We start from the raw sequence: 15,806 nt of genomic DNA, 5'->3' as shown, positions 1-15,806 counted from the left end.
CCGGAAGTGGCGTCAGAGCGGCGGTGGGTAACAACAGCCTTCCACGTGCGCTGGGGCGGCGGTGTCACGTGCGGCGGGCGGCCAGTGGCAGAGTGCTGCGTGTCGCACTCGTCCTTGGCCTGGCGGCTCCAGCTCCCGCGGTGAGTTGGAGGGTGCGGCGCGCGCGGCGGCAGGTGAGAGCGCGGGGCTGGGGCGGGCGGGGGATTCCGGGCGCTGCCCGGCGGGTCCCGGAGCTCGCTCCTCTCTCGCCTTGTTCAGAGCCTCCGCTGGCGGTGTGCCCCGCGAAGTGCAGAGCCCGGCCGGCCTCCGTGGTTTCTTTCTTTGAAGGACTTGCTCGGCTTCAGCCTCGTGTTCAGAATTTTGAAAAAAACCCTTGCACTGAAGGGTTCCCTCTGGACCAACCTATGAAGTACTCGGGGGGTGGTCGTATTTGGCCGTGTTGGTCTCAGAACACCGGCAGACACGGGTCTTTGGGTAAATGCGATGTAAGGGCCTTTGTGCCCGAAAGGCCATAAAGAAGACATTTTTCCAGCTATTTGAGTTGGTCTATAAAGTAGTCTTTTTCTTATAAATGGAATATAACCATGTGTGGCCTTTGGCCGAATGTGACAGCAAGTAACTAGTTAGGGCCCCCAGGCCAGAAAGTGAAACTCTCTCTTTGCTCTCAGTTTGCAAACTGAAAGAAAGGAAACGTGAGATGAGCAAATGGTGAAAGGCCCCGAGTGTGCTGTGAGGTCGGATAAAGGACTGTTTAAAGGACTGTATGAATCTTGCAGTGCTAGTAGTCATAGGAAGATTGATAGATGTAATATTGAAGTAAATTAGGTTTTAGGGTGCTGACGCTATTAATGGGTGCCACAAGTAGCATAGGCAACTGCTGTGTATGGGATCTAGGTGCTCAGAAAAGGAAGGTGCCGGACTGGAAGGATTGGAGCCTTCAGCAACAGGAGGAGAGCAAGGGCTGTGGATACCGCTGATAGATGAGGTATCAGGTGTCGCTTCCTAAGCCAGGTTAATTCTTCCGTGGCCCTGCAGCTACTGTCAAATGCAGGGCTTTATCCTTGCCATATAAAACCCCAGGCTGCTTATGGATGCTAAAAAAACAAACAGAAAAACCCAGTCCTTGACTAAAAGAAGCAGCGTATTCGTTTGACTTGGCTCTGCAGCATCTGTTTAGATTGGGTGCTCCAGCAGGGCTTTTTGGCTCTTTTGTCTAGTAGCTGATTGAATCTACAGATGTTGAGTGAGCTACGTCCATCTAACACGATGCCTCTTCTGGACATGTGCTTGGTTCAGGACAGGAGTGTGCTAAGTTTGAAGTAAAGTGCTGGGGGATTTTTTGTTAAGGTCTGTAAGCAGCCACAGTGATTATGGGGTCAGAGAAGGGTTGACATGGCTCTTGACAGTGATACATCCTCTCACAGCAGTTTTCTGCCCCCATCATGCTCTGCACTGAAACTTGAGTCGCTTTGCCTCCATTCCTGCACCCAAGGGCACAGACTTTATCAGGCAAACTGCAGAGCACATATGGGGCCTTAACTTGTGGCTCACCTATCAAAAAAGTTGGCCACCACAGTGATAGATGGCAAATAGGGTTAAAGGGATAGGTGCTTACTGAAAAGTGTTCTTGGCTTCATGGTGGCATCATTAAACCACAAGTCCATATCTGTGACAGTAAATAGGAAGAAAACTGTAAAGGCACAGAGAAGTTTACTTGGGAATAATATTCAGAGTTGAAATGGTAACATTTGAGAACTTGGCAAGCTACAAGTGGGAAAGTACATCTGGAAAAGGATCTCAGAAGTTTCTTGTATACGTATTAGAATATATATTTAGTAGCTAGAAGCATTCTAGGGGGAATTGTACATTTGGCAACTAAATACACTGATCAAAATACATTTCAGTTTTGAGACTCTTAGAGCAGTGGTATTTTGCAGGCTGCTGGCCAAACAAATGCTTAGGAGGGCATGTGTATATATCTAATCTCCAAAAGATTGGGTGATGCATGCAGTCAGGACAGAGCATGCAGATAACATTGAATACATGCATTCAATATTGGTAGCAGCTGAACATAATTAACTATCTTTCTAGATAAAAACAAATCAGACCTTAAATTGAGACCCCTATTTAATTATAATTTAAGCAGTATGTAAAGTGTTGTCTGATCATTAGATTTGGGATTTGCATTTGAATTTCCTTTTAAAGATGGAGGCTCCACTTGTAAGATAACATTGGTTAATAACAAAGCAAGTTTAAACGTCTCATGAATAAATGCTTTGGGGTCAGTCTTGTCCCAAAATATTTGCTACCTTCAAAGTTGCATGGATAGGAAGGCTCACTTATTCAGGGGATAAAGGTTGTAGCCATGTTGGTCTAAAAGTACCAAGTATCACCTCTAGAACATTAACTTCTTATTCAGGGGAAGAATTCTTTCCTATCTGAATTGCACTGATCCTCAGCTGATGTAGTGTCCTACTTATTCAGAAAAAACATACCCTAAAACAGGGATACAGAAAATCAGGGGCTCAATGTAGACATTGGAGGTATGAAGCATTACAACCTGCCTGACATCTGATTCACCAGGTACCTGCCAGACCTGACCTTTTACATACTCCTTTCTCCCTTTCCTTGCCCTACTTTGTCTTCCTAATTTTCAATTCTTTCCTTTTTCACAGACAGCCTCTTTTCCACCTTGAGTTACTACCACTGTAGAATCTCCTTTACTCACCTTTGGCTCCCTACCTCCCCTACCCCTCTTTCCAAATTTCTACCTATTTACATTCTCACTGACAACCTGTCACCCTTTTTACTTCTCTCATTATTTGGAGTCTCAGAACATCAGAGACTTCCTATGGCTGAACAAGGGTGACTACCTGAAAGCTTGTTAAGAACTTTCCCCAGCTACTCAGTTGGTTTAATCACATCTGTTCAAAGAACCTTGCCTCCCTAAAACTGGAGATGGTTAGTGGAATTTCTGGATGTTCTGTTGGCTGGAAGATGTTGAAATCTCTTTGGGGATTCTACGTTCCAGTACATTTAATGAACACCCCTTAGACACTGAGAAGTTTCCAAGTACCGTTTTTATACTGGAAAGGACCACTATTATGTATTGAACGTATCTTACAATATGCTTCATATGTAATTGTTGGCATATGTTGTAGTCCACAGACTTATGCTGCCCATACGCTAACACTGTCTTGTTCCCAAACTTACTAAAGAGAGATTCTGATAAAAATTAATCAAATAGGCTATTTTATTTAAACTTTACCTTTAAAAAGAGTGACACTGAGTGTTCAGTTTAGCTGTACGGTTATAGTGATTTATATATATATGATTTATAACTTAGTTATATTTACTGGGTAAGTCTTCTTTATGAGGCATATTAGACTTCTTAAACATTTAATTGAAGTTTTTAAAATGAAACATCAAGCCCAGCCCATCTTTTCTTTTCTTGGTTTTCAACAAAAGAAAATATGCATTACTTAACTGGATTGTGCCCAGTAGAGATTACTGCAGATGAACAAGTGCTGGTTAGGTCAGGTGGAGAAAATAGGACAGAAAGGGACTGTAGTAGGTCATCTTGTCCATTTTCCCCTCCATAAAGTGGGATTATTTGCATACAAACTATTTCTAACAGAGTTTTTGTCTAATCTGTTTTTCAAAAACCTCCAATAATGGAGATTCCACAACCTTCTAATCTTTTCTAATTTTTAAGTGTCCTTACAATTGGCATTGTTACTAATGTCTGTGGCCTCCCCTACCTAAATTAACCTAATTATTTGTCATCCTATCTCCAGTGGACATAGAAAACGATTTATGACCTTCTTTGCAGGTAAAAGTGACCTTTTAACTGTTTGAAGACTGCTTACTATGTTTCCCCTTAGTCTTTTTCTGTGGACTAAAGAGACACGGTTCTTTCACTTTTTCTTCCCAAGTCAGATTTTCTAGATGTCTAGTCACCTTTGCTCTTTTCATGGCTCTTCAGTCAGTTCACATCTCTCTCTAAGTCTGGTGTAAGCTGGGTGTGGTGTTCTGGCTTTTCAGAGCTGAGTAGAGTAGAAAGGTTATTTCATGTTTAATTTATGGTACTTCTCTTTGTACAACTCAGTATGATGATTTTATGTCAATACTAGAACGTTGCATCTAAACTGAATGAGACACTAAAACCTTCACATTCTTTCTGTAGAACTGCTGTTTAGACTACTGTTCCTCATTTTGTGTGGCCTAATGGTATTAAACATACAGTCTGTGGGCTGGAGCTGGCCCATGGAGCTGTATCATCTGGTCTGTGGGTCTCTGTGAGAACCCCATGTTCTCTATGGGATATGTGCTGTCCTCAGCCCTGCATGCTATATTTGGCATCCTGCAGCCCCTGGAACCCTTGTATGCTGGACCCTGTGTGCTGATCCAGCCTGTAGATCAGCCCATCAGCCTTCATCTGGCCCATGGGGCTAAATGGGTCTGATACCTGGTGTAGTTGATTACTCCTTCCTAAGTGGAGTGCTTTGTACTTGCCCATACTGAATAGAATTCTTTTTTCCCCAGACTTTCTTCAGTTCTCCCAGGTGGATTTTGCAGGTGGTAAGTTCTGTGTTACCCCAGCTGACAATATTTAAGCATTGAGCTATCTAGTTGAAAGTTATCTACATAAGCTAGAGTCACAATAGCAAACTGCAGGATAGAAGTATATCCCAGCAGCTGTGGGAAGGACTGCAGACAATTAAACAGGAAATGTGAAATATCATGGAAAGAATAAACTGAGTGTTAGTAAGTAACAGGTGAGAGGCAAGTGTGGCTGTAATTAAAGATAACTCAAACTTTCAATATTCTCAGTCTGCAAGATTAAGGTAGGATAACAGAAGTAAAAGTAAAGCCCTACTAAACCCATCTTAAATGCTAACCGATTGCATGGTTCCTGTTCATAAACATAGCAGAATTGCAGTTTGATTAATTAAGATTTCTTTTTGTCTTTCTAGGGTCTTTAGAAATGGCTACCACACAGTCTGTCTTCACGTTTGCACTCTGCATTTTAATGATAACTGAATTGATATTGGCTACAAAAAACTATTATGATATCTTGGGAGTTCCAAAAAATGCATCTGATCGCCAGATCAAGAAGGCATTTCATAAACTGGCCATGAAGTACCATCCAGACAAAAATAAGAGTCCTGGTGCAGAAGCAAAATTCAGGGAAATTGCAGAAGGTAGTATAAACCAAGTATTTTTATGGATTATATATCTCTGTGGGCCTATACAAAGTTGATTTAAATACTCTGTTAACTTCAGGTTACAACTCATCTTGCTTAGCAAAAAGAAGTTGTGGTAGTCCTCTAATCCTATAGCGTGCATCTTTCCTGCATCCTTGCATAAACAGATATTTTAGGGCATGAACTATGTTCTAGTGCATCTGTAATGCTGCTCATCAGAATGAACATATCCAAAATTGCTTCTCAGCCTCTTGAAGACTCCGATCAAGTGTAGTATCCTAGGTTGTTGGCATGTTCCTCAACCCCACATTGGGAGGACAGAACTGCCTGACTAGCGTAGTGCAGCTGGGACTTAAATCCCACTGGCGTATCTTGTGAGGGTCCTTGGGACACGTTGCTTTGAAGCTTGTCAATCTTACAACAGGACCAAAAGTATGATCATCAGTTGACTAGAACCAGAAATCATTCTTTGCCTTCAGTAACTTGAACAGTCCAATTCGAAAATCATAACCCCAGTTACTGCTTTGTTTCCTCAGCTGAGCTCTGACATTATTTTGGTGGCTGCTATCTGTGACTAGAAACATAGTTTTTACTATTGTAAAAGACGTACGCCTATGTTACATAATACATTAATTTCTTGGTTCTGTAGCTTTTGATATAGCGGTGGCTAATGCTGTCTGAATTAAAAAGAGGGCAAGGGAATATGATTTAACTGGGAAAAGTCTTAAGCGTTGATATTACGTAAGTGTTTTCAGTATTGCAATAGAACAATACCATAAAAGAAATAGTAATTTTTACAATAAAATTTAATTCAAATTCCACTGTACTACTTTTTGCAAGGCCATTAGAGTTCTAAGATGATGTTGATAATGAAGTTCCTGTCTGTTTTCCAGGTGCTATAACAAATTATTGTTTCTAGATGTATACCTGTAGTGGCCTGGTGAAGTTGAAAGTAATCTAGTATAGAAAACAAGCTGAAAGTATTATGTAGAAAAATGATCCATTTGCAAGTAATGGGATGCAACACTGCCCTCTCCCCCTAAACTACAGGTTTCCTTCTAATTGGATTGATAGCATAGTCCTTCTAACTAATTAAAATAATATTGAGGGCCTCACTGAGACAATTAGTTGTATTTTTCCTTTCTATTCAGCATATTGATTGAGAGGTAGCTATGATCATGAGTGTTCACTTAGTGATATAATTGGAAAGAGAAGCAGATTCTTCACTGCTGATTGCCATTATATCATCTCTTGATGGTGAAAATGGACTACAGAGGCTATTTCTAATAATGATATGGGACCACTCTTCTTCAGGGAAGTGAACCATAGTAGATATTCAGATAGTAAATGCAGACTAATTGTAAGGCTTTTAAATTAATAGAAAACATTTATTAAAATACCTAAAGTCGGCATCTGGCATGTTTTGTTCTGAGGTAGAAATGCTGATAGACAAGTAAGTTGTGTGTAGTTTGTTTGGGTTTTTTTTAATCAGCTGTGATTCTGAATCAGAGACCAGGTAGCAGTTTGATTCCATTTGAAATGCATCCCGTTCTCCAAAAACAAGTTTGTCATAAACTTGTTTATGCTGGGTACTACTTGTGTTTGGTGCCGCCCACCTCTCCCGTATTTCTTCCTCTGCTGTTCTGTATTGAATGCTGTTTGGCTTATGGAAGTGGTCCTGCCATATGCCTGCAACCCATCTTGTTCCTTCTAACAGATGAAAGTTCATCTGAAATCCTGTTATAGGTTGGGTGTTCCTGTGATAGGGAACACATCTAACAGTTTACATTTTGGGGGGAGGGGTTGGAGGAAGAGGGAGATTTCTGCTTGCTTTCAAAGTTGTTTCTTAGTCTGCATTGCCATTTAGAAATGTTCTCCCAGAATAGAATATGTCTAAAATTACAGAACACTTCCCCTCTCCCCCTCTTTCCCTCTGCCATAACAGCGTAGACCACTTCATTTTATCTTAATGTTAAAATTATGTGAAAGTTTGATGACAGTACCACTTAAGGCCATTGCATACAGAGGGGAGCAAATGTAATTGTTTTTGAAAGCTAAATATCTTACACATAACTATTTTCTCATTGACATACTTCTGCAGCCTACGAAACTTTATCAGATGAGAACAAGCGAAAAGAATATGACCAGTTTGGCCATGGAGGACAAGGAAATAATGGCAGCCCCTTCCAACAATCGTTTAATTTCAACTTTGATGACTTGTTCAAAGATTTTGACATATTTGGTCAAAGTCAGAATTCCCGGTCGAAGAAGCACTTTGAAAATCACTTCCGAGGTCATCGGGAGGCTCACAGTAGGCAAAGACGTTCGTTCCAAGAATTTTCCTTTGGAGGTGGACTGTTTGATGATGTGTTTGAAGATATGGAAAAAATGTTTTCCTTCAGTGGCTTTGACAATGCACGCCAACACACAGTACGAACTGATAGCAGATTCCATGGATCTAGCAAGCATTGTAGGACTGTCACTCAGCGTCGAGGAAACATGGTTACTACATATACAGACTGTTCTGGACAGTAACCCTTTTTTTTTTTTATCACCCCCGCCTTCTTCCTATTACTATCTCTCCTTCCATTTCATCACCTTGATGACTTTTCTGGTTTTGTGCTGATATGGAACATTTTTATGAGCTGTCTAAAACCCATTAAACTATTTAAAGTACTTAACGTAGCTTTAAAGAAGCTGTAGGTAAACTAATTCTTGTCACTGAAATGTACAAGTGAAAGATAAATGCTTCATTCATTTAGAATGGGGACAAGAGGATAAATCCCACCTGAAAAAACAATACAAGTGTTTACTACACTTAAATAATCTTGATAATTTTTAACATGAGGAGTTTGTAAATGAGTGTTTTTTGGCTATCCACTCCTGTAGGCCCACTTTTTTTTAGTTTATTGGTGCATGAACAACTACAGATGAGGTTAAACTACTTTATTCTAAAGTGTTAAACTTAACATGCCACTTTTAATTGTGCCCTTAACTTTAACTTTCATTATTTAGCTGCTGTGGATTTAAGTTGTGTGATACTACATGTGTAATTCACACACAATAGAGCAGTGGAAACTAACTCATCTGCATTTAATTTTCAGAATCTAGGAGCATTGCAGAGTTCTTAACTATGTGATTTTTTTTTTTTTTTCATTCATTTTTATTTTTAAATGGGATTATGAAGAAGAGGGAGTATCTTGAGATTCTCCAACTTTTGTGCTTCAATTAAGTGAAGCGCTGTCTGGAACGTACAAGTTCATTTGTATTTCTGAATGTCCTCTATGTGGCCTTTCATCCTATAAATACTTATTTGAGCACAGTTTCACAGATGTGTATGTGAGTAATCCCACTGCTTTCTCTGGAACTATTCATGTACATAAAGTTGTGAAGGTGCAGACTTTTTTTTATGTGGTGGTGTTTTTTTTTTGGTCATTTTTTAAGGATTCAGGCCAATTTCTAAATAGATTTGAAAAAATGTATTGCAGTACACATCTGTTTGTTGTATCTCCATGCATAAGAGAGGTTAATGAAAGTATATTTAGTCCTCATTTTAAACTCTTAATACTCCTCTTTAATGCTGTAGTACAGTGGTACTCAACCTCTGGCCCACAGGCTGCATCTGACTCATGGGGCCCCTATGAGTCCAAAAACTTGGCAGCAGGGGGAAAGTTGTAGCATTAATTGTTGTGGTTTCTAAAGCCACTGCAATTAACACTGCTGTTCCTGCTCCCTTCTGTCAAATTTCTGGACACCTGTAGAAACCCACAGGTCAGATGACACAGCCCTCTGCCAGACTGCACAGAGTTGTATCATGACTGGATCCAGTACAGTGTTGCATGCACAGGTGCCAACTCCACACTGGATCTGGTCTACAGACTGAGCCTGCCTATAGGATCCAGCCTATAGACCAACCTCACGCTACTCATCTGGCCTATGGGACCAGAAGGTTGAGTACCACTGCTCCAGTAAATGTAAACGAAATGAAAAGTTAGGTCTGTATAACAGATATGACTAGAAAATTCCAAGTATTGTGTGCAAAATTGTAAATCTGCAAACATTGCATTCAGAATTACTTCGGGTTTATTACTTTGAGCGAGATGACAAGACTTTTCAGTTGAAAGGTAAACTTTTCTCAAAGTGAATAGATGACAGAAAATAAGTCTTGCGTTCCTGGCGTTTGCTGTACATGGCATTTGAGTTTGCTATGGAGGTGACATCATGCTAAAGTTGTCAACTTGTCAATACATTAAAAAAACCATAGACTGTTGTACCTTGCAAAGGAAAACATCAGTATTCTGATGTCATCCCAACAGATCTAAGTGTGAATCCACAAGGTTTTTCTTTTGAGTTTCTTGAGACCTGTTAATCTGGTAGAGGCCTTTTGAAGTTTGTATGGGCTACATCATCCCCATCCAGTATATCAGAGTAAGATGGCCATCACCTAAAAATCACCATTCTGATTTCACTGACTTTCCAAAATGTACTATTTTCCACTTCGTTGAGAGCTTGCCTTTCAAATTGATAACATTAACGTTCACTTGTTTCACTCACTTGTGTAGTGTTCTAAGTAGATTAGGTCTGTTTAAAGTCCTGAACTGAATGCTTTGCTATAGGGAAGAGACTTAACCCTTCACTATTCTTTTGATATTGTTTAGTCACAGTTTCACCACAGCATACTATCCTTTATTCAATTTTTACTTATCTAAATACTGAAAATAGATTTTATGTTATGTTAAGTGCTTTTCCTATCTATCTTTGCCTCCTTTATTTATAAATTGACTAATACCTCATTCTGTCTTTATGAAAAGTCAGTGATTTGTGCAACCTTATCAATGTGCAATATTATTAAGATAGGAAAAATGTGCTGCTGTTTTTTTGTGCAGGTAGATTTTAATTTTCTTATGTGTACTTTAATGTGCAGTATACTTACATGTATGTTCTGAAATGTACATGAAACATTTTCATAATATTTTTCCACACACGTATCAGTCACATGGATGGATGCTGTTCACTTAAGTACCTCTGTGGTATTATGATAATTTTAAGTTAACAATTATATACCACTTGAGTGAACTTTAAATTAAGTTGTCCCACAGCATCATGTTCAAAAGTCTTAACATCTTCTGTGAGATGCCTGTTTATCATTTGGAGGAGAATATGTATTAACAAATATTAATGAGGAATGGCATGCCCTTCCTTTTATATTTAGGTTGTATGCCAGTGGGCTTTCAGTAATGAAGACTGCTAGAACTCTTCAGGTGAGAGCTTGGGACAGCTTACTTAGCAAGATCAAATAGTTTATAACATTACTCTGTGTTTTCTTAAAAATAAATAAAATCCTTGCAAAATACCCTCCTAAGGAGTTCAGCTTCTATTGTTTCTGACCAGACTTGCAACAGAGTTTCACAGGGTTGGTTGACCTATTCTGAAGCATGGGAAACTGGTACCCCCTCCCCCCCAGCACCGATTGCACCAACCAAGAAGCAGCTGCGGTGCTCCCACTCTCCGGCCAGTGCTTGCAGGGTGGCAGCAGTGCTCCTGCTTGCCCGTTGCCTGGTTGGGGAGTGTGGCCTGTCAGGAGGTGCACATGTACCCCTATGCATCACCACTGTTCTGAAGATGGCTGGCTGTAGCAGTTAACCCAAATCTCTTGAACAGAAAGCATTGTTATCCATTATCCTTTTTTTTTTTCTAACTTAGATTAGAAAAGCAACAACTAACCTTGTTTTAAGCTTATGTGATGAGCTTGAAATGTGCCGCTCAGTCCTCTTAATTTAAAATTCAATAACTCGAGTTGTCTTTGTTCAGCCAATTGCATGCATGAGTGCCATGTACCTCTGGAAGCGGGGGGCGGGGCACAATGAGCTACTGTAGGCAGTGGCAGTGCTGTCAGCAGTGGGAGCGTGGTGGCAGCAAGCGGGGAGCTCCCACAGGCAGCCATGGTGCTTTTGGCAGCAGGGTGGGGGGTGGTGAGCGCTGACTGGCAGTTGGTGACCACCCACAGACGCTGCTGGCAGTGTCAGTGGCTGCCAGCAGCGATAACAGGTGGCCTGCAGACACAGACGCCCGTGTCAGCAGCTCTTTTGTGCAGGGGGTGTACGCCCTACACTTTGCCAATGATCGCATGCATTTTTTTTTTTTTAGTTTATTTCTAGTTGATGAAAGATCATTTCCTTACTCTTAGATGGAAGTTATTATCAAGATGCAATTGACCTATTAATTGTACCATAAATAATAACTCTGCCACATTCAAGGAATTGTTGGCATGTCAAAATGGGGAAACAAGTCACTAAAATATTCCGTAAAAAATTGTATAACACTTTTCGTGTCTCATTTCCATCGTGCCTTAAATAGAATGTATGGCAGGGTAACCAGAGCCAGCTCAAGACTGGTGACAGTCCTGGGGCTGGGACTCATAGTCAGCTGTTTTTTCTGTTTTTGATGGGGGGGGAGTTGTTTTTGTCTTTTTGGTCCAAGCCCTAGGACCTGGGTTCAGTCAAGCTGCAGGTGCCTGGCTTTCAACAGGCTGCACTGGCAAGTAGTAATAGTGCTATTGGGATCTGATCCCAAAATTAAATGTATAGCATGGCAGGATGTGCAATTGCTGGGATTGACAATCAGATCCTGTTGTGCCATTAAAGGACTGTGTGCCAAGGGCCTCGTGCTTAAATCTCTTGGGATGTTTATACACATGCTCCAGGAGGTGAATGGGGCTGCTTTAATTAGTACAGCTCCAAGAGCTGTGCTAGTTAAAAGTGCCCAGAGCATAATGCACTGAAAAATGGTGGCGGGGCGCTTTAAACTAAAGCTGAAAAAAGCACCCCACTGCCATTTTTCAGCATGGGGGCGCTAACGCATGTGACACTGGAGGTTGGTGGAGTGCGTTAATTTCTACACTCCAGCGGACTTGATTAATTGAGTCTTTTCTGCACTGGAATTACTGTGCGTCAGAGTAGGCTCCCTGCACATCTCTAGGAGCGTTTGCTTTTTGAGGCTGCTTCAAGCTGCATTGACTACGAAGTGTAATGTGTTCCTAACTTTTAACCTTTTCTTAACTTTTAAATTAATTTGTGAAATGACAGCATACTTGGTCTTGCTAGCTTCAAAAGATACCTTTCTTTTAAAACAAACCTTTTTTAGTTGACTAAGACATTTAAAAGACTAGAGGCAGAAGGCAAGGTAGACTTCATCTTAAGCTAATTAAACTATGAATGTTGTGCATGCTTTTCACTGAACCCATGCGGGCAGACCTGTCTTACCTTCTCTATCGGCAGGACTTCTTTAGTCATATGCCTTTTGGAACTGCAAATTGTTTTGCATCTCACTTGGAGTTCTTTTCTTGCACATTCTTTCCCTTTTGTGTAGTGTTTTTGTATCAGGCTCTGTAACAGAAGTTGTGACATAACCTTTACAAAACCCGGAACATTTCTGTAGCTCTTTATCCTGTGGTTAAGCTTTTTCATTCCTGGTGTCTGTTTTCTATGAAAAGATGGAACAAAATCTATCAGTTTTGCTGTGAGGGTGAAAACTTTTTTTTGGGTTCATATTATTCTTTATGAATTAATAATATAAATAACTTTATGGCTGTAAATGCATAGCTAGTTCTTTAGTCTAACAAGTCATTTCCATTTTTACTATTGAATACAAGTGCTATCAGCAGAGATGGAGATACTGTAGATTTAATGAAGTACCATTATGTTAATAGTTACAGGAATTTAGATTTTTTTTGGATGCATGTCATTTTAAATGCAACATCTAACAGAAAGCTACCTGGAAATAGTTGTGCTGCATTTTATATTTGTTTGAACACAGCAGGCAACATATGCTTCCTGTGGAATTACCTGAGGTGGTGGGAAAATGAAGCAACTCAGTGATGTAAGTATCCCTGGTGTAGATTCTTTATAGCTGTGGGGTTTAGAAGAACCTCTTGAAATTAAGGGGTCACACATTCACACTATAGAGTCTAAGTTGCAGACAATCCATGCTTCATCCTTCTACAGCCTATATTCTGTTACCCTCTTACAACTTTGACAGCTATCTCTTGGTCTCCTCAATTAGTTCCTTTCCCGCTGGAAACAACATACCTTTGGGAGATATGTTCCAATATGTTTGCATCCTGCACCCTGTGCTGAAATTGTGAGGGGAGAGTTCCACCAGTAGCAGGTTCCAGTGGAAAGGGTATATAGCTTGTAGGGAAGTTTTCACAGCTCCGTTACTTTTTGCTTTTGTTGAGGTTCTTGGGTTTGGGCTTTAGATAAATGTATTTGTAAACGTTGATCTGTGCCCCATACTAAATATTTGGGATGTTTTCTGAATGAATGATAGTTAGTCTCTTAGGTTTTTTTTTTATTGGAGATGTTTATGTGAAGATCCTCCTCTTGTGTAAACTCATACAGATACTGACTTCAGTGAAACTGCTGACTTGCATGACTGAGGAGCTGTCCCTTGTTCTGCTTGGGATTTTAAGCACTCTACTCTAATTGCTGGAGGTGAGGAACAGCCCCTCACTATGTGCAAAGGAAAGTAATGTCAGCAGGGCTAATAGTGCCTGATACTTCCTGAAACCTAAACAGTGTTTCAGCATTCGGAATCAAATTTTGAGTAATAAATAGGACAAGCAAGCAATTTAATATTCTCTGTCTAGTTCTTTCATTGTATTTTGACTAAAAATAATTTTCGGCAGTATTTCCTAAGACGAAAATTTGCTGTGACTTTTTTTGTGTAGGGAAACAACATGCATAGACTGAGTTTTACTGCAAGCTGTCCTTAATATTCCCGTGTGTGCATCATTTCTGCCCTAGAGAAACCAGAGAGCTGAGAGGGTCACTTATCTTCAATCACAAGTCAGAGCTTGACTTCTCTGTTCAGACTGCCAAGAAGGGTGCCAATTCATGCTAACTGCTGTGATTTCTGTAACAGGGACAGCTGTCTTCTGGGAAGGCACTGAGACGAACTCATTTTACATAGGTCATTGAACAGGTGTAAGATTTAATTGACCATCAGTCACTACTGATCTAAAACTGATTCAGAGTTCTAAGTTAAGCTTGTAACTCCATCCTTGATATCCCCAGTTGTTTGGATGCCACTGAAAAGTGGTTTAAAATGACATGCTTCAAATCTTAGGCACAGTTGAGAACATGAAGCTTTAATCTTCTTTGGGTGAAGTGTTAAATGACAATATAATCTCAATTTTGGGGGGGTGGGGAATAGTATAGAAATTAAAGTGGAATGCCCCTTGCACACTTTTGACTGGTGCATTATTTTGTGAATGTGTTTTTAAAAATTATTCAGATTTATTAAAGTTATTTTCCCTTTTTTTCTCCTAATTGTTCCCTTTACCTGGATGATCTAAAGACCAGTGTTGAAAATGAATGGTTACACAAAACTGTAAGAGAGACAAGATTTCTTTTGTGATAGCTTTTCACTGGACTGGCTGTAGTTGGGACAACTTGGGTGCGTCCAGAGTAGTGTGGCCGTGCAGTACGTGATGCTGCAAACACATCTGCACCACCTGTCGCACTGTCAGGTGTTCTCTGCACTGCAAGGGCATGCTGCCTGTGTGTGCACTGCTCCATTTTTTTTCTGTGGGTTGTTTTTTTGGACCACCATGGGTGTTCTTCAGGGACAAGTAGCAGCACAAAGTGTGCCACTGCTACTTGTCCCTAGGGAACCAAACATCCGCGCTTCTCTGGACACGGCCCTGGTGGATGAATTTTTGACATCAAGTGCACAAGGTCTAATCTGCCTGAAAGCTTGCTTAACAGCTCTCCCAACTCTACCATTGGCCCAATAAAAAGTATCACAAAAATGTCTCATCTCGCACACTGCCTGGACCATCACCAGTACAATGAACTCCAGTGCTACTACACAAAACGTTCAATTTGTAATTGAAACTACTTTTATCCTCCAATTTCACACATTTATAGAGTATAACTTACATGCCTAAACTGATTGGAGGCTGGGAAATATAAAGTTATGGTCATACTTTTAGAAAAAGTGAAAGACATGGTCTCACTAAGAGTTGGTTCTGCAAGAAGTTGGTAACCAGGAACTATCTGCTAAAATTTCAAATGTTACTAGTGACTTCTCTTTCCAGAAATGTTTTGTGGTATACACAGTGTATACACTTAATATAACATTCAGTGTTTTCTGGCTGTATTGTTGAGTGAACATTTTTATAGTATTATAACTTTGATTTTAGACTTTCTGGAACATTGTTTATCCAAAGCCATCTGTGCGGTTACAGAGCTGAGCCCCATCTTCCAAAGAACCACTTGAACAGACTTGTGTACCATATCTGGTCAACAGGGCTCCATGTCATTCTAACTTCAAGTTTATATTTGTAGGATCATCCCGATCATGATTGCTTCCTGGATCTGGCTTCCTTATAGCCATATTGATGGAATAACTTTAATAGGCATTTGTTTGAGCCCAGGAATTTATTTAGTCGGTCTCTCCCCTCTCATTTACATTGTTCTTGAATATTTTGTTCACATTCTAATCTGAATTTCAAAGACAATGACTGGCTGATGATTTTTCAGCAAGAATTTTTGTATAGAGGTCCTGTAAGCTAATTTGTCTGTAGGGTGTTTTATA

The 15,806-nt window shown here is 40.3% G+C and overlaps 1 protein-coding gene across 2 annotated transcripts; it reads left to right on the top strand.

Annotated features, from left to right (window-relative positions):
• The first annotated feature begins 11 nt into the window (after positions 1-11).
• Positions 12-10,561, top strand: DNAJB9 (DnaJ heat shock protein family (Hsp40) member B9). Of its 2 annotated transcripts, none has more exons than XM_090042301.1 (3): positions 12-140; positions 4,977-5,204; positions 7,309-10,561. In XM_090042301.1, the coding sequence occupies exons 2-3, from the start codon at positions 4,988-4,990 to the stop codon at positions 7,740-7,742; spliced, it is 651 nt and encodes a 216-aa protein (XP_089898427.1). In that variant the 5' UTR covers positions 12-140; positions 4,977-4,987; the 3' UTR covers positions 7,743-10,561. The 2 variants fall into 2 exon arrangements, with proteins under 2 accessions (XP_089898427.1, XP_089898426.1); XM_090042300.1 differs by having other exon boundaries at positions 41-173.
• Positions 10,562-15,806: the final 5,245 nt, after the last annotated feature.

The sequence above is a fragment of the Crocodylus siamensis genome, chromosome 4 (genome assembly GCF_052110815.1).
Source record: "Crocodylus siamensis isolate JL-2025a chromosome 4, ASM5211081v1, whole genome shotgun sequence".
Taxonomy (NCBI): Eukaryota; Metazoa; Chordata; order Crocodylia; family Crocodylidae; genus Crocodylus; species Crocodylus siamensis.
Note: the sequence above shows the minus strand (reverse complement) of the source record. Positions and strands in the feature narration are given on the sequence as shown.

Excerpts from the sequence above, each read along its gene's own strand:
- DNAJB9 (XM_090042301.1), top strand. The coding sequence starts at position 4,988 with ATGGCTACCACACAGTCTGTCTTCACGTTTGCACTCTGCATTTTAATG. Across the intron at positions 5,205-7,308 it reads ATTCAGGGAAATTGCAGAAG|CCTACGAAACTTTATCAGAT; the intron begins GTAGTATAAACC and ends ATACTTCTGCAG.